General features: G+C 42.1%; 1 protein-coding gene across 4 annotated transcripts in view; it reads right to left on the bottom strand.

Moving 5' to 3' along the window:
• Positions 1-24790, bottom strand: part of GFRA1 (GDNF family receptor alpha 1) — a 236171-nt gene that overhangs the window by 15996 nt on the left and 195385 nt on the right. For all 4 annotated transcript variants that reach the window (XM_038758440.1, XM_038758442.1, XM_038758441.1 and 1 more), the window contains one exon: positions 23459-23646. In XM_038758440.1, the coding sequence (XP_038614368.1) occupies positions 23459-23646 (188 nt within the window). The remainder of the gene's footprint in view (positions 1-23458; positions 23647-24790) is intronic.

Raw genomic sequence — 24790 nt, 5'->3', positions numbered from 1 at the left:
CTGATCTGGGATTATAGACATGGCATTGAATTACATTTACCTTTTGTTTTTTGGTCATTTTCAGTCCATTTACTCAGATGTGGCCTAGTGGATAGAGCACAGGCCTGGACGTCAGAATGACCTGACTCGGCTCCACCACCTGTCTGTTGTGTGACCTTGGGCAAGTCACTTCACTTCTCTGTGTCTGTTACCTCATCTGTAAAATGGGGATTAAGACTGTGAGCTCCATTTGGTACAGGTATCTAAGCTTGTATTTACCCCAGCGCTTAGTATAGTGCTGGCACATAGCAAGTTCTTAACAAAGACCAGTTTAAAAAAAAAAGCGTGTGGAACTTTGCCATTCGCTCCTTCTTAATATGGGAGTCATAAGGAACACCCATTTCCCCTAAATGGAAAATTACTCCTCACCTTCTAATGAAATAAGGCAGCCTGATCCTAATGCAACCAAATATTCATAATCAATGTTTGCTTGCTTGAGCAGTTGGGAAGTATCTGCTGTATTGAGAACCTGCTTAATGATTGCCTATACATAAACAATGAAACAAAGATGCACAAAAACTGTAAAATACAAGTGGTTTAAATCTCCTGCATTCACTAGGTGCTTAGTGGTATCCATCACACTCATAGCACTTTTTTACTGGCATTCGGCAATGCTAGACTGCCACTAAAGCTACTCTGCCTTGGGGAAAATGAGTAAACTGCATTTTGCAACCTGGTTAAGAGCGTGAGGGGCTAGCTAAGAAGTGAGAAAGAAAATATCTCCAGTTTTCTGAGTTCTAGAAAAGAATGTCACAGAGACATTCTTGGGTTTACTAAATCTGATTGGATTACAGGCATGAATGGGTGCCCAAATCTGTTCGGACTCCATCCCGTTGAAGGGGCTGATTTTCAGCATTTCAAGAACCACATTCTCTGGCTGGTTCTGATAGACAGGATCTGGTTGATTGAAAGCTCTGCCAACCTTCTGAAGCACGGAAATCATGGTGGGATACGAAGACAGAGAGAATGTTTTGAAAAATCAAAATTTACTGCGGGCTCTGGCAGGGGTTGTTCCTGTGATACTCCCTCCCCCAACTCTGACGGACAGAGAGGAGGGAAAGGGCAACTCTGAGGGTGGGAAGTATGTTAGTGCCCTTGTCCCAGAGGGGGACAGAGAGGAGATGCAGGAGGGCTCTAGGGGTGTCAAATTGGTGCCTCACCCTTTTGGGGGACAGACTTGATTACCTTGTATCTGCTCCAGAGCTTAGTACAGTGCTTGGCACAGGGAAGCAGCGTGGCTTAGTGGATACAGCATAGGCCTGGGAGTCAGAAGGACCTGGGTTCTCTGCCATTTGTCTGCTGTGTGACCTTGGGTAATCAATCAATCAATCAATCGTATTTATTGAGCGCTTACTGTGTGCAGAGCACTGTACTAAGCACTTGGGAAGTACAAGTTGGCAACATATAGAGATAGTCCCTACCCAACAGTGGGCTCACAGTCTAAAAGGGGGAGACAGAGAACAAAACCAAACATACTAACAAAATAAAATAAATAGAATAGATATGTACAAGTAAAATAAATAGAGTAATAAATATGTACAAACATATATACATATATACAGGTGCTGTGGGGAAGGGAAGGAGGTAAGATGGGGGGATGGAGAGGGGGACGAGGGGGAGAGGAAGGAAGGGGCTCAGTCTGGGAAGGTCTCCTGGAGGAGGTGAGCTCTCAGTAGGGCCTTGAAGGGAGGAAGAGAGCTAGCTTGGTGGATGTGGGGAAGTCACTTCACTTCTGTGCCTCAATTACTTCATCTGTAAAATGGGGATTAAGACTGTGAGCCCCATAAGGGACAGGGACTGTGTTTAACCTGATTAACTTGTATCTATCCCAGTGTATAGAACAGTGCTTGGTACATAGTATGTGCTTAATAAGTGTATAATTATTATTATTTAGTGCTTAACAAATACAATATTGTTATTATTAATAATAATGATGATAATACTTAACAAATACCATTTAAAAAATAAAATCCCTCTTCTCGGGTTCCATCTCCTCAAAATGGATGAAATTCCAAGAAATTGTGGCACCATAACCAGTCGTTTCTGGAAGACTGCAACAGTCAAACTGATAGTAGTTCAAAATGACAGTAATCGTTCATGGACCCACATTTTTTCTGGGGAAAAAAAACCTTAAAGGGTAAAAATTATTTACCTGATTTTTCTGGCTATCAAGTTGTGGGGCAATGCTTCCCGCATTTCCTAGGGTGATAATCATTTGAGTGAAGTATTTCCTCATGGCCCTGACTTCTTGCTTCTTATTTTTAGTTTCCTTATGTTACAGCTCTGATATTGATTTTATATGGATTTATATACTATAAATGCTTATGCTAAGTAATTCTCTTAGCCTAATAGCTTGATTTTATAATCTCTTTGGTTTTGGTGATTTTTGCCAGTTAACTTAAAAGAGAAAAGAAAAGAGAGATGCTACTGACAAAATGGCAGCACCACCCTGTATACAAAGGTTTTCCATCTGCTTCTCCTGCGAATTTGATGACATGTATTTGTAACCAGTGAAAGCTTGTTATGGGCAGGGAAAATATCTCCTAATTCTGTTGTATTATACTCTCCCAAGGGCTTAGTACAGTCCTCCGCACATGGTAAGTGCTCAATAAGTACAATTGATTGGAATGGCAGGCAATATGTCAATTCTATGGAATAATAACAATAATAATAGTTGTGGTATTTTTAAGTGATTACTGTGTGCCAGGCACTGTACTAAGTGCTGAGGTGGATATAAGCAAATCGGGTTAGACACAGTCCCTGTTCTATTTGGGGTTTCCAGTCTCAATCCCTATTTTACAGATGAGGTAACTGAGGCACAGAGAAGTGAAGTGACTTGCCCAAAGTCACACAGCAGACAAGTGGCGGAGCGGGGATTAGAACCCATGACCTTTTGACTCCCAGGCTTGCGCTCTAATCGCTATGCCATGCTTAAGTGACTGTATAACAGAGTTGCCAGAATTCCACAGGCCTGAGCTTTCTTTCCTTCAGGAACCTGATTGGGGTAGTGTGTAAGTAACAAGCACAGGGCTCCAATTCTTTGAATGTTCTAATGTTTATGGAGCATACAGTTTGAACCAGGATCCACCCTGGATGGAGCAGAAGAAAGTAACTGTGTGGGGCAAGAGGAGGAACAGGTTTTTCCTTGTTCATCATAAACCCGGTGGGTTTATACATACCTTAATGGTCACCAGACACTAGTTAATTTAAATGAGGGCTCAAGTCTGTACAACTCTATATGACAAAATGCTCACACTCACCCAGTTGTGGCACGGTGTTGCCAAGTGGTGTGTCTCGGTATAACGAGTGGCATGGGAAGAGGAATGATACAAATTTACAATCTCTACTCTCTCTGGTGGCTCTCTGTAACTACTACCTGCCTAGCACCATTTAAGCTTTGATAAATCACTCAGTCCTCGGAGCAACCATTCTAATTCTGCTTAGGGAAGCTAAATGTGGTACAAGTGAGTTGTGATCTTTACGATTCCTTATAGTGTACTTACTAAGGAAAGCCACAACAGAGAGACAGTCCAATAAGATACATCAATGTCTTCCATTAGTTAAGCAGTCCCTTGGGTTGCTGTGTCAAGTTCTAAACACAGGCCAGCAACGGGGAGCTTGTAATTTCAAAGCAGGGGCAGGCTAGGAAGGACGAGTGGGTAAAGGCACTGACTAAACTGAAGTTTAATGCTGGGCTCTGTCTCTGCTTTTCCTGTTTTTTTACATCACTTTATAACTTCATCAAACTACTGGGGAACTTGTCCCAGGTGGCCTCTCATCAGACGTAGATGAAAGGAATACCAGTAACGCTCTCCTCCTTAAATTGCTTTCCTCCTTCCTTAAAGAAAAATCTCAGCTGGTCACGTTTTTGAAAATTATAAGCAAAACGGATCGGTTTTGGTAAAATAATGTTTGATAGGAAAGTCCATTTTTGATTGGTTGGAATGACAGGCAATATGTCAATTCTGTGGAATAATAACAATAGTAATAATAGTTGTGGTATTGTGGTATTTTTAAGCGCTTTTAAGCACTTTTAAGTGCTTACTGTGTGCCAGGCACTGTACTAAGTGCTGAGGTGGATATAAGCAAAGCGGGTTAGACACAGTCCCTGTTCTATATGGGGCTCACAGTCTCAATCCCTATTTTATAGATGAGATAACTGAGGCACAGAGAAGTGAAGTGACTTGCCCAAAGTCACACAGCAGACAAGTGGCAGAGCTATTTGGTGAAGCAAATGTTCACCAAAATAAAGTCAAGATGGATGGAAGAACAGTGAAATAATAAATTTGCTTCATTAAAATTACCAGTGAAGACACAAATGTACCATACCCATTTGCAGAGATTTATTTATTTGGGTTGTGAATGCATGGGGCTTACTTATCCTAGCGAAACATTTATATTTACTAAGAATTCTTATTCTCGGAAGGCAATCATGTGATGGCAAGTTTTAACTGAGATTTGATATTCCAGGAGACTTAATGGTTCAGGAATTTTGTTTTACATCTGGCTTAGCAGACAGCCTCCCCAGATCCAGGGTCAAAGCTGGGGAAAACCACATCACTTTATAAAGCAAATTCTCTGTCACATTTTCACCAAGATAGGATTAAAATATTTGAGGCAAATATAAAATATGTCTTCTGACAATGCCCTTCTGTCTGGTTACAGCGTGATACAGTTTTGGAAGAGACATTTGTAGGCATGTGTGAGACATAAGATGTAAGGTGAATGCTACAATGCAAGGTTTCTTAATGCAAGGGGCTTATAAGGGCACAAGCCTTGCATTTTATAGGAGAACTGATTATACTTTACAGTTCTGTGGCCGGCAGAAGCAGCTAATTAGTTGTTATGTAATCTCTATTGAATGTCCAACATCATCTGCTCCAGCTTCTTGGTTGGTGGGAAAGCTTTGGATTTCATATTTGTGTATCATAAGCCATATAGCAGGCTGGGGAATGGTCAATCTTTACAGGGTTAGGAAACACGGTTCTTCCTTCATCCTAAGTCCCATATCCTATCGGCACTTAAAAGCCAGGACTACCTTAAATACTGAAATGCTCCTTCCCATCCAATCAGCATACAGAAAGCAATTTCACATAATAGTAATAATAATAATAATAGTGGTATGAGGTACATATTGCGTCAAGCACTGTATTAAGCACTGGGGTAGATGCAAGATAATCAGGTCCCATGTGGTACTTGCAGTCTAAATAGGAGGGAGAACGGGTATTGAATCTCATTTTGCAAATGAGGGAACTGAAGCACAGAGAAGTTAAGTGACTTGTCCAAGGTCACACAGCAGGTATGTTGTAGAGCTGGGATTAGAACTCAGGTCCTCTGGTTCTGACTCCCAGGCCCAGGCTCTTGAGACTAGGCCATGCTGCATCTCATGAAGATATAGGAGTGAACAATTTTCTTAAGTGGAGAACAGATCCTTGTGTTCTGGAGCCTAGTAACTGGTTTGAGCATAAGACTGAATGCTCATATTCACAGGAGACAGAAGACTAAAAGTAAGGGTTGAAAAGAAACTGACGGTTTTGATAGGTGAACCGGGAAGCAGCGTGGCTCAGTGGAAAGAGCACAGGCTTGGGAGTCAGAGGTCATGGGTTCAAATCCCAGCTCCGCTGCTTGTCAGCTGTGTGACTCTGGGCAAGTCACTTAACTTCTCTGTGCCTGCTACCTCATCTGTAAAATGGGGATTAAGCCCCTCATGGGACAACTTGATCAACCTTGTATCCTCCCCAGTGCTTAGAACAGTGCTTTGCACATAGTAAGTGCTTAACAAATGCCATTATTTCTAGACTGTGAGCCTGTTGTTGGGTAGGGACTGTCTCTATATGTTGCCGTCTTGTACTTCGCAAGCTGTTAGTACAGTGCACTGCACACAGTAAGCACTCAATAAATATGACTGAATGAATAATAGCATTAATTGAGACCTAACTAGGTAAAGAGCACTGTTCAAAGCACTTACAAATAAGTACAGTAAAATTCACTAATATTGGTTAAATGCTAAATGAAAATACATTTATATTAAAGATTTGTTAGTCATATTTTATGAATTTTTATTAAATGTTCATTACCAGATAATATAATTTTACAGAATAATTATACTATTTCTCCCAGGAACACTTGCATCTACCTAGTGCTTAATACAGTGTGCCTAGTTCATAATAAGTGCATAACAAGTTTCAGAAAGAAAAACAAAAGTCAAGTGGCTGCCTTGCAGATTTATAAACACTAATTTGGTAAGAAGTTGGCTAGACTATTCATTGCTGTGTCCATTTCATCAGGTGAAGGGCAAGAAGATTGATGCCCTACTGCAGGGCCCACAAACTGACCTAGTTTGGCCCCCCTCCTAGAGGTCTTCTGAAGGACCACATGAGCCAACCACAGGCTGGGATGAACCCCTTCAACCACTCCAGAGTAGGATGGGCTCCATGGATCCATATCTCTCAGAACCAACTGAACATTTGTGCTCAAGTTCTCTGGTTTTCCCTGCAATTACACTTCCCTTTATCAGTCAATCTATCAGTTTCTTTTCATCCCTTAGTTTTAATCCTATGTCTCCCCTGACTCCGAGCATTTGGTCTTATGCTCAAACCAGTTATTAGAGAAGCAGCAAAGCCTAATGGATAGAGCATGGGCCTGGAAGTCAGAAGGACCTGGGTTCCAATATCAGCCCCACCACATGATTGCTGTGTGATCAAGGGCAAGTCACTTCCCTTCTCTGGGCCTCAGTTACTTCATCTGTAAAATGGGGATTTAGATTAGGAGCCCTATGTAGGACAAGGAGTGATTAACTTTATCTATCTTTATTAACTTATCTAAGAGTTGAGTAAAGTACCTGGCACATAGCAAAATACCATTTAAAAAAATTAGGTGCTTACTATGTGCAGAGTGCTATACTAAGCACTTGGGAGAGTACAACAGAATCAACAGATATGCTCCCTGCCTATAATGATCTTACAGTCTTTAGGTGATGTTTGCTTCTGTACATGAGACATCAGTTTCCGGTGTCTGGGGTTTTGTGGGGGTTTCCCTTAGAGAACTCATTGGCACCAGATAAGTTTCCAGTACATGGGAAATATCTTTTACCATTTTAAGCAATGTGGAATGCTGTATAGAAAACCATTGTTTTTTGTTTTCATTCGAAGGTGAATAAAATCAAAGTAATCAGGGAATGGCCCAGTGTGATAATTCTGAGCACATTCCATATGAAACCCAAATATTTTAGACTAATGTATCATTGTCTTTAGTTCTAGGTGAAGCTTTTAGCTTTAGCTGTTCATGCACGGTGCATTCTATGTTGTAGGCAATCACAAGACGCAGCATGGCTTAGTGAATAGAGCAAAGGTCTGGGAGTCAGAAGGAGCTGGGTTGTAATTCCAGGTCAGTCACTTGTCTGCTGTGACTTTAGCCAAGTCACTTCACTTTTCTGTGACTCATTTACCTCATCTGTGAAATGGGGATTAAGACATGGGACATGGACTATACCTACCCTGATTAGCTTGAACCTACTCCAGTACTTAGTACAGTGCATGACATGGGAAGAACTTAACGAACACCACTTTTAAAAAAGTAAAATAGAATACTGTATATAAAACAATTTTTTTATGCATTTATTTAAAGGTGAATATAATCAAAGTCATCAGGGGAATGTCTCACTGTGCTAATCCTGAGCATATTCAATATGAAACCCAAATATTTTAGACTGGCCTATCATTGCCTTTAGCTTGGAGGTGAAATTTTCTGTAATAATTGTGGTACTTGTTAAGCACTTACTATATGCCAATCACTGTTCTAAGTGCTGGGACAGATACAAGTTTATCAGGTTGGACACAGTCCTTGTCCTACATTGGACTCACACGCTTAATCCCCACTTTTTTTACAGATGTGGTAAATGAGGCACAGAGAAGTTAAGTGACTTGCCCAAGGTCACACAACAGACATGAGGCGGAGCTGGGATTAGAAGCCAGGTCCTTCTAGAAGGCACAGTGCATTCTAGAGTGTAGGCCATCAACCTCCTCTCCCACAAATGCATGCTTGCTCAGAGCTGGAGAGATCATCAACAAGGAGAAGGAATGACCCTGAGGACCCATTCAGGGGACCAGTGCCCACTGAGGGTCAGTGCTGAGTTTGTGCTTGATGGGTCATGGCAGCTGGGTACTAAAATCTGGGCTGAAGCCACTTTTTACATGGGCCAGCAAGCAACAGTCATCAGAGTAATGACTTGCAGTCTCGTGCCAGATCTGGACAAGGGATTAGAGGTGAATGATTGGGTCTCAGCCATCCCATCCCCAGTGGTTGGGCTAATTCAGTGCTGCAATCTTGGCAGGGCTTGAGCAAATGAAAAGGTTTCCAAAAGTCTGAGATGAGCCCTGCTAGACTGATGTCACATGGACAGTTCCTGGTTCCTCAGGAGAATCCAGGCCACATGGGCTGCCTATATCGGAACAGTCACCACCTGGAATTTCCTCCCTCTGCTCCAACAACAAGAGTCCAGGAAAGTTGCTGGATTTCATGTTGAATGCCCATATCCTGTATTTCCCCAAATGATCGGCAGCACGACCAAGGTTACTGGAGCCAATTTTCTGTAAGTGAACTACCATTTAAGAAAAGACCACAACTGGGTGCCAGTGTTTTTGTTTGCATTCAGCAGTTTGATAGCCCCCTTGCAAATCCCATAATATAAACAACCAGTTTCTACGTTTGGTATGAATTTTGCCTTTTCCCTAGGGCTTTCATTGTTGTTATGTCTGATTGCACTAATTATAGAATGGGACTCCATATTTTTGACTCATTTAGTAGTTTAGTAAGCAACATTTATTGAGTGCCTAGTTGGTGAAGAGCATAGTACCAGGTAAGAAACGTGTAATAGAAATATAGTCTCTGCCCTTGAGGAACCTAAAATCTAATGGGGCAGACAGAGACAGATTGCCAAGTATATAATAGGTAAGCAAGTGAGCTTAGCTACAATGACAAGAAACAAAAGTTTTTTTAAAAAAGGTATATAGATCACTGTGAAACTGGCCAATAGGTTGGCATGACCAGATTAATTAGAGGCTATGTCTCTAGGAGGTGGTGCTTTCTTTTTTTTAAGTGGAGCTTTGAAGGTGGGGTGGGATGTGATTTGGAGGTTCTGAGAAGAAAAGGTGTGAATAATGGGATGGGGGTGAGAGAACTGAGAAGTGAGGTATTGTCAGAAGATTTGGATGGAGTGAAGAGTGTAAGCAGGGATACAAAAGGAATAGAGAAAATAGAGGTATAAGAGGGAGAGAGCTGGAGGACAGCCTGGACTGCTGACTGACCTTTTCATGCTGGAATGAAAATTGTTTCTGGAGCCTGGCAAAGAGTTTAATCACGTCTACCTAATTATTTCTGTGTGACCACCGGAATTGTAGAAGAATGTGGGTTATAAGTCTCCATCTACACCCCACTCTCTTGGAGAACTCATTCACTCCCAAGACTTGAACTACCATTTCTGCATGGATGATTCCCAAATCTGCCTCAACTCTCTCCTTCTCTGCAGTCTTGCATTTCCTTCAGGACATCTTTAACCTGACTGTCCCACTGACACTTCAGACTCAGTATGTCCACATCTTCCAAATCAAATCCTGTCCTCCCCCAGATTTTCCCCTAACTGTAGACAATATCATTATTTTCCCCCCCACCAGCCTTTTACCTTGACATTATCTTCAAATCATCTCTCTCATTCAACCCAATCTGTTGCCAAATCTTAATGCTACCTTCACACCATTTCTAGAATCTGCCCCTTCCTCTTCCTCCAAACTGCTACCACACTGCTCCAAGCACTTATATCTTGCCTTGACTACTGCTTCAGCCTCCTCATTTACCTCCTTTTCACCTTCCTGCTTCCTGTCTCTCCCCTCTTCGTCTACATTTCACTCTGCTGCCCAAAAAATTTTTCTGAAAAATTGGTCAATCCATCCCTCCCCATTAACCTCCACCACCTTACCATTGGCTTTAAGGTACTTAATTAGTTTTTCCCTCCTGCTTTACCTTGCTGATCTCCCAACCAGCATACTTTGCTCCTCTAAAACCAACTAACTTGTTGTATTTTGTCTTTTTTGCCACCTATTGGTGGCCTGGAACTCCCTCCCCTTCCTATCTGACAGACCACACCTATCCCTATCTCCAAAACCCTACTAAAATCCTATCTCCTCCAAGAGGCCTTCTCTGAAAAACCCTCACTTTGCTATTCACCCTCCGTTCTGTGTCACCTATGCCCTTGGGTCTATACTCCTTAAGCACTTTGATACTTATATCACCCCCACAGCACTGATGCACATATTCATCTGTAATTTATTTCTTCTATATAGCATCTAGGCTATATGCTCCTGGGGACAGGGCTTCTATCTGCTTACCCTGTTGTATTGTACTCTCCCAAGCCCTTAATTCAGTGCTGTGCACACAATAAAGGCTCAACAAATACCACTGAGTAATAATTGATCATTTTAAAAGACTCATACATTCTGCCTCAGGACAGGCGGAGCAGCAGTGAAGGCTCCACTGTCAATCCTCTTGCTCTCACTCAGAAACAACATTTTAAAACTGCACTTTATATGCAGGTAAGTTGTTTTAAAATTTAGTATGTAAAGTCAGTATTTAATTCACTGCAGACTGCATAATCTAGAAAGATAATTTTTTCAAAGTAGCCGGAACTGGGTATTCCAGCATTCATTAGATCCAAAGGCAGCTGCTAGGTCACATCCCCCCCAACTAGATTGTAAGGTTCTCAAGTACAGGTTCTCATGTACTCTCCCAAGATCTTAGTACAGTGTTAGTACAGTACTGTGCACATAGCGTTCAGTTAATACCACTGTTTCACTGATATCTGTCCTCTTAACTTGAAATTTAAGAAATGCTCCCAATGGTATTTATTGAGTGCTTTATTGAGTACAGTGCACTGCACTGTACTAAATGCTTGGGTGAGTTCAATAGGTTTGGGAGGTAACTTCACTCCTTTCCACAGTGAATGCTCTTACCCAAAAGCTAGTGTCGATATACCCTCACATTCAGCACCCTTCTGAGCAGGGAAGCCTGACCCCCTATGACAGAAGGGTCACTTGGTGGAGAGTCAAACTGGCAGCTCTTTCTTCCTTAAGCCAGTGCCCACCTTCTCCACCATCCATTCCACTCAGCAGCACACATGGGCTGTTGTCCTCTACAGACCTACTAGGCTGGTCTCCAGTACTGCACAGTGGTAGGGATGAGTAACCCCCAGCTGGCAATCAGATGCTTCCTGCAAGGTAAAGGTCTATATATTGTACTCTCCCAAGCATTTAGTGCAGTGCTCTGCACGCAGTAAGCACTCACATATCATTGACCGATTAATTCTGTGGCAGATAGGACAGATATGGTGCTTTTACAAGGCTGAAATGCCACTCATGATCATGTTGCCCCTCAACTACTAAGGATAGCTTTGCAGGGATTTACACAATTCATTCAATCGTATTTATTGAGCGCTTACTGTGTGCAGAGCACTGTACTAAATGCTTGGGAAGTACAAGTTGGCAACATATAAAGATGGTCCCTACTCAATAATGGGCTCACAGTCTAGAAGGAGGAGATAACTACAACCCGCCCCCACCCCAATAACGTTTTTCAAAGGACAGAGTCACAAAACAATGGAAGTGTTACCCCTAGAAGCATTAGGATCCGTCTTTACAGCAAAAAACATTCATGTGGACCCAGAAAAAGCAGCTGTGTACACACCATGTTACCCAACATGATTAAGGGAAGTGGATTAAGTGTGCAAAACCAATGCCACTGTGATAATGCCAATTCTCTCAATCTAAGCCAAAGAAATGTGATCCACATATTTCTTATGTTCTTTCCCTGAAGTTGAAACTCTTAAGAAATGAATCCCTTCTATCTTAGAACTCCTGAAAGCTACCCATGCTGGGAATTCATTAAGAGAAATGCTAGTTATATAGCAATGAAGGTACACATGTTTTAGAACCTGTAAAAATAAGGACCTACCGATCTTTACACTAATATATGCCTGGCAACCTGAATGAAGTTCACTGGCTGCAGAATGAATTTTTCCTTTAATGCACTGAATATTTTTCTCCCAAGGAACACAAACTTTCTTTATGATCCATAAATTAAGATTGGCCTGCAGCTGTGGCATAGCTGTCAAGACAGGCAATCTTAAAATGACCATAAACTGTTGCATTTCAAAGAGAAGGGGCCACCCATGTTGTTCCTGCTGGGATATTATTTCTACTTGGCTAATGCCAGGAGTCCCCAAGAAATTGGAGAGCTTGTGAATGCCACTGGAAAGTTAGGAGATTGATGGTCTCCCTTCAGCTGGCCCTGGGAAGGGGAGAGCTGATGTAGATCAGAGGCTTAGGTTAAATTCCCCAATAGTGCCACACATGAGAGTTCTTGGTGAGTCCAAAAGAGTTGTGGAAAAATTCATTTCCATTTTACAAAGGGGAGGTTGAGTCATATTAACAATCTCCTACCAACATTTTTGCTGTAGAGGTTTCCTTTGGCAACCACTGGGGACAGATTCTGGAAAGTCAATCAAACATTTGTATTTATTGAGCACTTACAATGTACAGAGCACTGTACTAAGCACCTGGGAGGGTACAGTATCACAATATAATAGAATTGGTAGACATGTTCCCTTCCCACGTCAAGCTTACAGTCCAGAGGGGGAGACAGACCTTAATAAGATTATGGATATGTACTTAATAAGCTGCTTATTAAGTATTCAATTAATTTTTTTACTAACAGTTGAGCTCCTAGGTGAATGAGAATGGCTTGGGCGTATCATCAGAAACTGAAAATACGAGATGCTCTGTTTCAAACTGCAGTATTGTAATTGGAAATGCTGCAGTGAAATGGAAATAAGATCTCAGATGCTATTTCAGCTACCCTATTTGAACTGTAAAATATTTTAACACTGTAAACAAGACCGACATTAGAATTTAATGAAGAAAAATAACACTTTGTGGGACTAGATATGCTAAATCACTCACCATCACTTAAGGCAGGGCTGGACTGGGGTCAAGGTTTAAGTTGGGCTATTTCCTATCCAGTCCCTGCTTAGGGGTAGTGGGTTTATGTGAAGAGGATTAGAAATACTCTCCACGAAACAATATAGGGAAAGGATCCAAATGGGTTGCTTTTAGTTGAGAAGCAGTGTGGCTCAATGGAAAGGGCACGGGCTTGGGAGCCAGAGGTCATGGGTTCTAATCCCAGCTCCGCCACATGTCTGCTGTGTGACCTTGGGCAAATCACTTAACTTCTCTGAGCCTCAGTTACCTCATCTGGAAAATGGGAATTCAGACTGTGAGCCCCACGTGGGACAACCTGATTACCTTGTATCCCCCCCGTGCTTAGAACAGTGTTTTGCACATAGTAAGTGCTTAACAAATGTCATCATTATAATTAATATTATTATTTTAGTCTCATTCTCCCTGCCACGTGGGACAACCTGATCACCTTGTATCCCCCCCAGCGCTTAGAACAGCGTTTTGCACAAAGTGCTTAACAAATGCCATTATTATTATTATTATTATTATTATTATTATTATTATTATTATTATTACAATGGCTGCTGATGGCAAACTGACAAGAGGATGATTGTGTGCCATCTCTAACCTCTCCTTTTCACCCAGGAGTCTCCATAGGGACCACCTTCCTTCATTCAGCAGTATTTATTGAGCACCTACTTTGTGCAGAGCAGTGTAGTGGATGCTTGGGAGAGTTCCTGTCTCCCCATTAGATGATCATTTCTTCAAGGGCAGGGTGCAGGGTACTCTACCAAGAGTTTAGCACAATGTTCTGCTGCCCACAGAGGGGGTCAATGATTGATTGATTGACTGATCCCAAGCACTTACTACAGTGCTCTGTCCAGAGTTAGTGCTCAATAAATATAATGGATTTAATAATAATAATGATAATTTTGGTATTTGTTAACTACTTGCAATAAGCCAAGCACTGTTCTAAGCACTGGGGTAGTTACAAGGTAATCACATTGTCTCATATGGGGTTCAAAGTCTTAATCTCCATTTTCCATATGAAGTAACTGAGGCACAGAGAAGTTAAGCAGCTTGCCAAGGGTCACACAGCAGACAAGTGGCAGAGCCACGATAAGAACCCATGTCCACTGATTCCCAAGCCCATGCTCTTTCCACTAAGCCACACTGCTTCTCATGATGCCCTCAAGAAATTTACAATCCATCTAGTAGTTCTATCTTCTCCTCAGGATCAGTCGCTGGTATCATGGCCCAAAGCTACCCTCCATAGGTTGTGGAAGAAGAGAATCAGGAAAAAGTTGACTGAGGAAGATCCACTAACCGTAGAGGTGAACTGGGCTGGCCCAACTGACCTTTCCGGGCTCTGGATCACTATGTAAAAGAGTCCACGTCTCCTTCTTTGTGTCCACATGCAACTTGCTCGTAATCAGTGCCTAATGGCACCCTGAAATCCTCTAAAAAGAGTATAAAAAATACTTGCAACATCATATTTTTGGCAAAGCTTGGAAAGAGCCAGTTCATGGCAGACACTTAACAGAAATCTACAATACCCACTGCTCCGTTAGCATAAATTGTAAGAAAAAAACATTTAGAATGTTGATTATCTGCTTCAGGCTTGAAGATTTAAATTCACCTCGTGAATGTCCAGGATTAGCTGACATAATGGGGTCAGTACACTGGCACTGATGATTTACAGAATCCCTGGGGGCAGCTTTTGTTTTTAAATATCTTTTAATTTGGGCCAGAAGAAATTCTGACAAAGCCAAAAAAGGATCTTAGCCATTTGAGGAGTTCAAACAATCAACTTCCTTCCACTAACAATTCCTCAAAATCGGTCTTGGGCTTTTTTCTCATTTGACAATGAGCCTGAATGGACTTTGGCATTCCAGAAAGTCAATCAGGGCAACTACGTCTGACTTAAAAGTAGTTGAGGCTTGATAAAGATGACTTGCCTGGCCCAAGTCATTTTGAATATTGTGCCTAACAGCAGTCACCTTAGAGCCCTGCAAATTCTCACACCATCCTGTCTTACCAGACCCATCCCCAAAAAGAAAGCCAACTTACCTGGCATCACCTGTGACTTTGCCAAAGGAGCTCATGGGTCAGACTAAGTAAACTACAGATTGCTATGGTGGGGTGAGTACCCACCTCTCTCTACTCAAGTGGTTTCAACTCCTGGTATGGAGGTTGGTGCCTGCATGAGACAGGCAGAGTGGTGTCGACTGGCCCAAGGCATATGGAGGAAAACCAGACAAGACCTTGGGGGAGTTGGAGAGGAGGGGCACAAAAATTGGGGAGGCTCAGTCCCAGCCTGGGCATACCCCAGAATCCTGATGGTGCTGGTGGGGGCCACCCACTCACTCAGACAACCTGGCATTAAATAATAAATAAGCCCCCTTTTCCTCAGTTCCCCCTTGGCCCCATAGCACTTAATGATGGCTTTTGTTAAGCGATTACTATGTGCTAAGTGCTGGGGTAATACAAGGTAATGAGGTCATCCCTCATGGGGATCACAGTCTTAATCCCCATTTTACAGATGAGGTACCTGAGGCCCAGAGAAGTTAAGTGACTTGCCCAAAGTCACACAGCTGACAAGCTGACAAGTGGTGGAGCCAGGGTTAGAACCCATGACCTCTGACTCCCAAACCCAGGCCCTTTCCACTGATTCATGCTGTGTCTCTAATGCACTTACTTATATATGTATATATCTATAACTCTATTTACTTATATTAATGCCTGTTTATTTGTTTTGATGTCTGTCTGCCCCCCCAGATTGTAAGCCCGTGGTGAGCAGGGATTGTCTCTCTTTATTGCCAAATTGTACTTTCCAAGCACTTAGTAGAGTGCTCTGCACACAGTAAGTGCTCAATAAATGACTGAATGAATGAATATGTTAAGCACTTACTATATGCCAGGCACTATACTAATTGTAATTGGGTTGGACACAGTCCCTGCCCCACATTGGGCTCACAGTCTTAATCCCCAATTTACAGATGAGGTAATTGAGGCACAGGGAAGTCAAGTGACTTGCCCAAGGTCACATGTGTTCACGTGGCAGAGCTGGAATTAGAATCCAGGTCCTTCTGACTCCCAAGCCCATTCTCTATTCATTAGGCCACACTGCACCTGCATCCAAGCATGAACCATCCGGCCCCAGTGGTAGCTTTCCTGTGGGTACTCCTGGATGGGGCCCAGGTGCTTGAAGATATACTGGTCTCCTGTCCATATAGGAGGAACAAAATGACATTGAAGCTTTGCAGATGCAGTAGTCTCCCACACTGGGAAAGGGATGAGCCCCATTGGACATGTAATTGCTGATCTTAGTGGGGATAACTGCCCCTCTTGATTATTATCATTATATGTGTTAGCACTTACACAAGCACCATTTTAAGTGCTGGGGTAGATACAAATTAATCAGTTTGAACACAGCTCCTGTCCCACCTGGGGCTGACAAATCTAAGTAGGAGGGAGAACAGATATGAGATTCAACCAGAGGCAACCTTTTCATAATGACAGCCTGCAAACATCTGTGCTGCAGAGAAGTCAATATCCACCACGATGAAGTGATCTCCTTTCTCACTGTTCCGGGAACACAATTTAAAGGTCTCCTACTTAGCAAGTAGGATCTCTCTTGATGTTTCAGCAGGATGAGATCTGAGGTCATTTTGGTAAGGTGGGGCCTACAATAAGAATTACTGACCAAGAGCTGGGCCTTGTCAACAAGTCATAAAGCCCAGGCCACAGAATCCTACACTAGTTATATTGAACATTATACTGAAGCAGCATTGCATGGTGAATAGAGAAGGGGCCTGGGAGTCAGAAGGTCATGGGTTCTAATTCCGGCTCTGCCACTTGTCTGCTGTGTGACCTTGCGCAAGTCACTTCCCTTTTTTGTGCCTCAGTTACCTCATCTGTAAAAGGGGGAATGAGACTGTGAGCCTAGCATGGGACAGGGACTGTGTCCACCCTGATTTGCTTGTAACCACCCCAGCATTTGGAACAGTGCCTGGCAAATAGTAAGTGCTTACCAAACACCATAATTATTATTAATATTATTAGTCTTCAGAAAAACTTCCCAAGCCTCCATATAGGAGGGGACACTGGAGCAAAAGTGACTGTCCTCCTGACTCCCAGAACCACTCAGAAGGCCTACAGAGCACAGGTGCTTAGTACAGTGCTCTGCACAAGGTAAGTGCTTAATAAATACAATTGTTTACTTTCCAGTACCTTCTAGACTGTAGGCTCCCTGTGGGCAGGGAACATGACTACCAACTCTGTTATACTGTACTCTCCCAACAACTTGGTACAGTGTGCTCTGCACCCAGTAAGTGCTCAAAAATACAATTATTTGGCCTTCTCGGGAGTGAGTAGTGAATCAGGGAAACCCAAGTAGGGTGAAGGTTTGCATGGGCTTGGGAGTCAGAGGTCATGGGTTCTAATACTGACTTCCCCACATGTCTGCTGTGTGACCTTTGGCAAGTCACTTAACTTCTTTGAGCCTGTTACCTCATCTGTAAAATGGGTATTAAGACTGTGAGCCCCACGTGGGACAATGTGATCAATCAATCAATCAATTGTATTTATTGAGCACTTACTATGTGCAGAGCACTGTACTAAGCGCTTGGGAAGTACAAATTGGCAACATATAGAGACAGTCCCTACCCAACAGTGGGCTCACAGTCTAAAAGTGATCACCTTGTATCCCCCCAGCGCTTAGAATAGTGCTTTATACATAGTAAGCGCTTAACAAATGCCATTATTATTGTTATTATTATTATTATTATTATTATTATCCCTACTTCTCCAGCCCAGGCACTTTCTTGGGAAAGGAATTAAAGGGTTTTTTTATGGTCTTAAGGGCTTACTCTATGCGAGACACTGTACTGAACACTGGAGTAGATTCAAGCTTATCAGGTTGGACACAGTCCATTTTACACATGGGGCTGATGGGTATTAATCCCTGTTTTACAGATGAGGAAACTGAGGCACAGAGAAGTGAAGGTACTTGCCCAAGGTCAGAGAGCAGACAAGTGGCTGAGAGGGGACTAGAATCCAGGTCCTTGTGATTCCCAGGTCCATGCTCTATCCACTAGGCCATGCTACTTCTCAAGAGTTATTCTGCTTGAGGCGGAACTGGGTGGCATTTTCCAGTTTTGAAACTGCTCTATTTTAACCTGAAACTCACAGGAGTCCTACCCTACTTGAGCTTCTTTAACTCAAAGACAAATGCCAATAATACAAAGGACCAGCAACTGAAAACAAGAAAATCCTTGGATGGGATAGCTTCAGTTTAAATCTCCCAGAGACATATACTTTAAGTGACAAGAACTGTTCCTTTTCTTTAAATCCCCCAAGTTTTTTCCAGCCCTGACACCACTTGGGTCCAGAAGGTGAAGTAAGCTGGTGGAATTATTTACCTCTCTTTGTTTTTCACAAAACCACTTTGTACAGGCAAAGAAACATGGTAACAATAGCACAGCCTGTGTCATTCTTGTCACCAATATGAGTGCCAATTAGTCCTAACACGAAAGCTTGGCAGATTATTTAATACCCTGTATTTTACAACCGCAGGGGTTGGGAATTGGACATTTCTATGACATTTTATATTAATCAATCAACTTTCCCTTTCTCATGCAAAAAAGTTCACTTAAAAGGAACAGCAGATACACTTCATATAGCCACATCTTACCACCACCCAAACGCTCACCTCTAAACCTACCTCAAAAGGTAACTGAGGCTGGTTTACTGACAATCATCCTTTTCAAAATATTTGCTTTCCATTTTTCCTTTCAAGAGGGAAATCTCTCAGAAATGTTAAGGCAGAAACACAAGTCCTGGAAAGCTTTCATGTAGTAGTATTATTGTATATTTAAAAATATTACAAAGGGACGCTTCTCATGGGAGGTGAACTTTAGAGCTGCCAAAGCATTATAGCTTGTCCAAATCTGTTAAAAATGTTTCCAGAGTAGTTTAAGTCTGTTCTATTCGGAGAAACGGCGTACTAGGCTGGGACAAAGTCAGCGTCTTGAAGCATTTCTTAGACTTTCTGGCTAATGAGAATTAATTTGACATTTCTGCAGGCACAGAAGGTCAAGAATGGGGAAAAAAGTCCCCTGAGAATTCCTCGCAATGACAAGTGTCCTAAATCAGCAGTAGGGGCAAGGTGATATTTCAGCTGGGGATGAGATAGATCTCTTCGTCTGCTGAGTGTCATCTTCTAGAGTTAAGGAACCAAAACTGATTCTTTCCTGCTTTACCTCTGTAGATTGGTATGCAAGTAGGTTTAAGAAATTGTCCTTACTTGCAAATATTGGTTTCAGTGCACTACTTTGCTTTAGCTCTTCCTGAACCTTATTGGTATCCTAGAGATCAGACTTCAAATATTTCTAGTAATGGCCTGTAGAAATGTTGCAGCAGGTGGGTGGATTAGCTATGCAAAGAGTGTTTTCCCCTTCCCCAGCCTGATTTCCTCTAGGCCTAGCCTATAATCTGCAAGCTCTCTTGACTATTTTAAACCTCTACTTCAATCTAACTCTTTTTCTTAGCTTCTCTTTTTTTTTACCTCTTTCTCCCTCCTTATCATCTCCCAGTCCCAGAGAAACCGAAGACTTTGGAAATTATTCCTCTTTGATCATTAAGTGTTATAAAATCTCCAGAGCCTCTGAGTAAAAAGATAGCTGACCACTCCAGGATAAAATACAGTCTCATTACAAGGTAACAGCCCAGCAGAAACAGCATAGCTCAAAGCAAAGTGCTGTGAGCTGGGTTCAAGTTATTGGCCACCTCGGGGATAACAAATAATCTTGGCTTTTTCTATTTTATGCAAGAAAGGGATAATTATTTTTGCCCAGTTCTAAACTACTAAACATTCCCTAGAGGGGATGAGTATAAAAATAATACTGCACATGAAATCCTATTAAACCCCCTAGTAAAAAAAAAAGACAACCACATAAATCTCTGCAAAATTACTATTACATCTGGAAAACCATATGAAGAGTAAAAGTTCCCCCCACTCAACCCCCAGCTCCTCACCTCTATTTCTCACTCTTCTGGAAAGTTAAATGGCAATTCCCAAGATAATCATCACCCTTTAATTGTTTCTTTTCTTTCCTTTATGAATTTACCATGTTTGTCACCAATGTAGTGGAAAGAAGCATTGTTTTTTGGAGTTTGTGTGTTTCTTCTGGATGTTGCCTGGGCAACCCAGCAGTGAAAACCTACATCTTTTCTCAGAAAAGTGTGAGTATTTTATGTTTGGGCTGAAATACTGGTCCTCCATTCAGCCAAATAATATATAAGAATGAGGGGTTTGAAATGCTGGCTGTATCAACTGGGTTGATGAAAAATATTTCCCTGAGATAGTCTGAGATGGCATTATTTGTCTTGAGTATGAAGTGATATCTGATTTATTTAATGTTCATGGGATGAGAACTCACATTTCCCAAAGCTTTTGATATCAAATGGCCTTTTAAAATTATTCTTATTTTGATCCCAGGTATTGATTTTACAATTTAGTTGAGAGACACACTAAATATAGATAATACATCTTTGGAATTGGTTTTCTTTCAGCCACACTTGCAACAGTAACAAGTCTCTTGATTACAAAGGACAGCAGAATAATACATAGTCAACATCATGGCACTGAGTGAAATTAGCCGTGGCTCAGAGACAAGAAGTGAGGTGAACCTACTCACCAAGAGACCTTCCCTCTATAATAATAATAATTGTGGTATTAAGTGCTTACTCTATGCCAGGCACTTGTCTAAGCACTGGGGTAGATACAAGATAATTGGGTTGGACACAGTCCCTGTCCCACAGAGGGCTCACGGCCTTAATCCCCATTTTCCAGATGAGGGAACTCAGGTACAGAGAAGTTAAGTGACTTGCCCAAGGTCACAGAGCAGGCTACTAGCAGAGTCGGGATTACAACCCAGGACCTTCTGAATCCCAAGCCTGTGCTCTACCTACAAGGCCACAGTACTTCTCTTTAGTGGACGATACTTAGGTGTTGGACTTGTAAACAAATGGTCCTTAGTTTTGGGCCTTCCAAATCTACCTAGAGGCAGATGTTACTGCCTCTAACCCCTATGTGACAACAATGCAAGTGCTTAGTACAGTGTTCTGCACACAGCGCTCAATAAATACAATTGAATGAATGAATACTGGCAGACAAGACTTGGTCAGGGGGAACAACTGGAAGAGGGGCTGTTTTCCTTGGACAGTGGTTTTGCAAAGCTTGGAATACCAGGAGGCAGCAAGGAGCTCTCTTAGGGTGGAAATTATGCATAAGGGAGTGTGGTCATTAATCAGTCTTCTACAATGTTCACAGATTTGGATATTTCACCCTTGTTTTCATGAACAAAGGAAAGCTCCATCACTCTCTAGATCTTTCTATATGAAGAATTTGGGCTGAAATAAGGTAAACACCCCTACTCCTATGTGTCCCAAGTGCTCTATTCCCTTGAACTGTGCCTAGGTCATGACTTCATCTAATCACCTTGAAGGAACTACCCCAGTGGCATGAGAAGCCAGGTAGGGTAGGAAAGATCAGTGGAGATGATTAAAGGGAAATAAGATGGTGGTTGTTTATGGGGGTTGACAGGGGATGGAATGAAAGGAGGGAAGAAAGCGTAGGTGGTTTCCATTTGGCTACCTCCTGACACTCCTCCCCCATCCTCCTCCTCCCATCTTCTTTCCAGCTCCTAGTTACTTTGTTATTCCAGTTTAATCTATCGTGAAATCCTGTCAGTTCTATTTACACAGCACTTCTGGAATCCACCCTTTCTTCTCCATCCAAACTGCTACCACTTTGATCCAAAACCTTATCACCTTGACTTCTGCATCAGCCTCCTCGCTGACCTTTCTGCCTTCCGTCTCTCCCCTCTCCAGTATACTTCACTCAGCTGCCTGAATCATTTTTCTGAAAAACTGTTAAATCTGTAACACTCTATTCCTCAAGAACCACCAATAGTTGCCTGTCTACCTCTGCATGAAATAGAAACTCCTTACCACCTGCTATGAAGCACTCAATCAGCTCTCTCCCTCTTACCTTAGCTCGCTGACCTCTTACTTCAACCCAACCTGCACACTCCGCTCCTCTAACACAAACCTATTCTCTGTAACTCAATCTCATCTATCCCACCACCACCTGACCACTTGCCCCATTCCTCCCTTGGGCCTGGAACTCCCTCCCCCTTCACATCTGACTGTTCACACTGCTCTCTCCACCATTAAAGCCCTCCTAAAAATCACGTCTCCAAGAGGCCTACTCTAAGCCATTATTTCCCTTCCCCATTCTCCCTTCTGCGTGGACCATGCACTTGGTTTTGTATCCCTAAAGCACTCTGATATGCACCCCAGTCCAACGGCACTTATGTACATATCCTTGTACTCTATTTCCCCTATCTGTAATTCATTTTAATGTCTGTCTCCCCCTGTAGAATGTAAGCTTCTTGTAGATAGGGATCACATCTACCAACTCTATTACATTACACTTTCCCAAGCACTTATGCTGCACCTGTTAAGTGCTCACTAAATACCACTGATTATGAAGCATTAATTCATTCTGAGATGCTGAGTCCTGATAATCCCAATCAATCACATATTTACTGAGCACTTACTGTGTGCAGAGCACTGTATCCAGTGCTTGGGAGAGTACAATACAACAGATTTCGTAGATATGTTCCCCATGAACCAGGACCAAGGTGAGGGCAGAGAAGGCTCAGGATAAAAGACAAGACAGGAAGGGGCGGAAAGAAGTGTGGAGAGGAAGAAAGGCCATGGTCTTCACAAGATTTACCATCTGCTCAAGACAGTTTATACTGGAGGCATGGGCCAAATATTTATTTTGAGAATCCATTAGAAGTGATTTCAGTACACACTGGGTGTGATGAGCTTTCTGATAGTGTCTGGTACATGGTAAGTGCTTAACAAATACCATCACCCCCCAAAAATAAAATCCTCACCCCTGATTTTGACAAGCATGACAAGTTCTGCTTCCACTATTTCTTACTAAAACAACAAAGATGAACTAGTTACAATATATAACAATTCAAAGAGATTGGGTTAATACTGATTCTTGGGCTAGTTTGAATAATCAATCATATTTATTGGGCACTTACTATGTGCAGAGTGAGATACTTAGGATTTATTTTTAGGAGCATGTATGAATACATTTTTGGGCTCTATTTTAAGAACAGTCCTGCAGACTAGTATAAAGTTAGCACTACTACTATTTACCCCCTGCTATTTGTCACCTGTGCATAAAATGCGAGATCGTAACACTGCATGCATGACCAGATATGGGACAAAGTACAATTTACCAGAATATCCGTTTGAGAACCTGGAGACAAAGAAAGTGCGACACATTCTGCATTAACCAATCCACCTCCCTCCTCCGCTTCTCTTACCTGTAGATTTGCACATGGGGGTAAATCATTCTGGGTGGGGATGTCGTTTTCAGATCCCGGGTTGCCCTGGGATTTGTTGCTCCTGACTCTGAAGGCTGTGGTAGTTGTCGCCGTGGTAGTCTGGACAGGGAGGATCGGCTGCCACACGTTGACATCCGAGCCATTGCCAAAAGCCTGGATTGCGTTTTCTGCAGGTTTGAAAAGGAAATAAAGAATTGCAGCAGCCAACATGAATGGCAGCCCCACTGCTCTAATGCAGAGGGTACCTTGACTTTTCTGAATGAAATGCTAATGAAGAACCAGAAAATTGAGGTTGAAATGCTTTGGCTCCCAGTTTATTTCTATACAACCTCCCTGAATGACTGTTTTATTTTATACATAAATCAGAAGCAATAATTCGATTTGGGGATTGAAGAAGACACAGTGAATCAAAGGCTCTAGCTCTTGTATTTTTATGCAGTGGGCCAATCACTAATGACTGGCAATTCATTGACTTGCTTATGCTACTTGTTTTGTCCATTACCCATCCCCACCATAAATATGTAGTTGGTTTTAAGTAAGATGATGGTGTATTTTTGTGGCTTCCAGACTTCATAGCAAAATCTGCATAATTGGGTAAAAGAAAGACTGCATAAACAAAAAGTTTAGATCTTAAAAGTTAAAAAGCTTATTACAATTTCATGGGATTAGAGATTGTTTTTATGGCAGGAGTAAATTGGTTATGTGGGTTTTTTTTCTCCACAAAATGAAAAGGAAAACAGTTTTTAATCAGGTCTTTGGGGATTCAGAATGGATTTAGGGATTTCTTATTTTAAATTCATTGTATAAGAAATCAAACACCTTCACTTGGGACTTGAATGAACCAGTTGGTAATATTTGGCTCTCAGTGGTATCTTTCTATATGCAACACAGAATAATTTACGTTTAATTTCACCCCCAGGGTAACATGCCTTATTCTTAAATTGTTATCCATTAAGTCCCCAACAAATTGGGACCCTGGTTTGGAAATCTTTTGTTGCTCGGGCTGGAAGAAACTGTTACAAATGACATTTTTTTTAAAACTCTTGTCACTTTCCCAGGTTTAAATGGGGGAACTGGAGTTATCCAACTGCCCAAATTAAATACAGAAACCAAACATTCCCCCCCCCCCGCCCCCCGCCCCACCACTTTCAACATTAAGACAGGTAAGCAACAGAGTCGGTCCTGTTTGAGAGTTGAAAAAATACACGCAGGTACATTACACTTCCAAGCACTTACCCCAGTGCTCTGCACACAGTAAGGACTCAATACCATTGATTGAATGATTACTGGACTCGTTCCCCTGGTAAGGCT

This window comes from Tachyglossus aculeatus, chromosome 16, assembly GCF_015852505.1.
Source record: "Tachyglossus aculeatus isolate mTacAcu1 chromosome 16, mTacAcu1.pri, whole genome shotgun sequence".
Classification (NCBI taxonomy): Eukaryota; Metazoa; Chordata; class Mammalia; order Monotremata; family Tachyglossidae; genus Tachyglossus; species Tachyglossus aculeatus.
The sequence above is the reverse complement of the archived record's forward strand: the minus strand, read 5'-3'. Positions and strand labels throughout refer to the sequence as shown.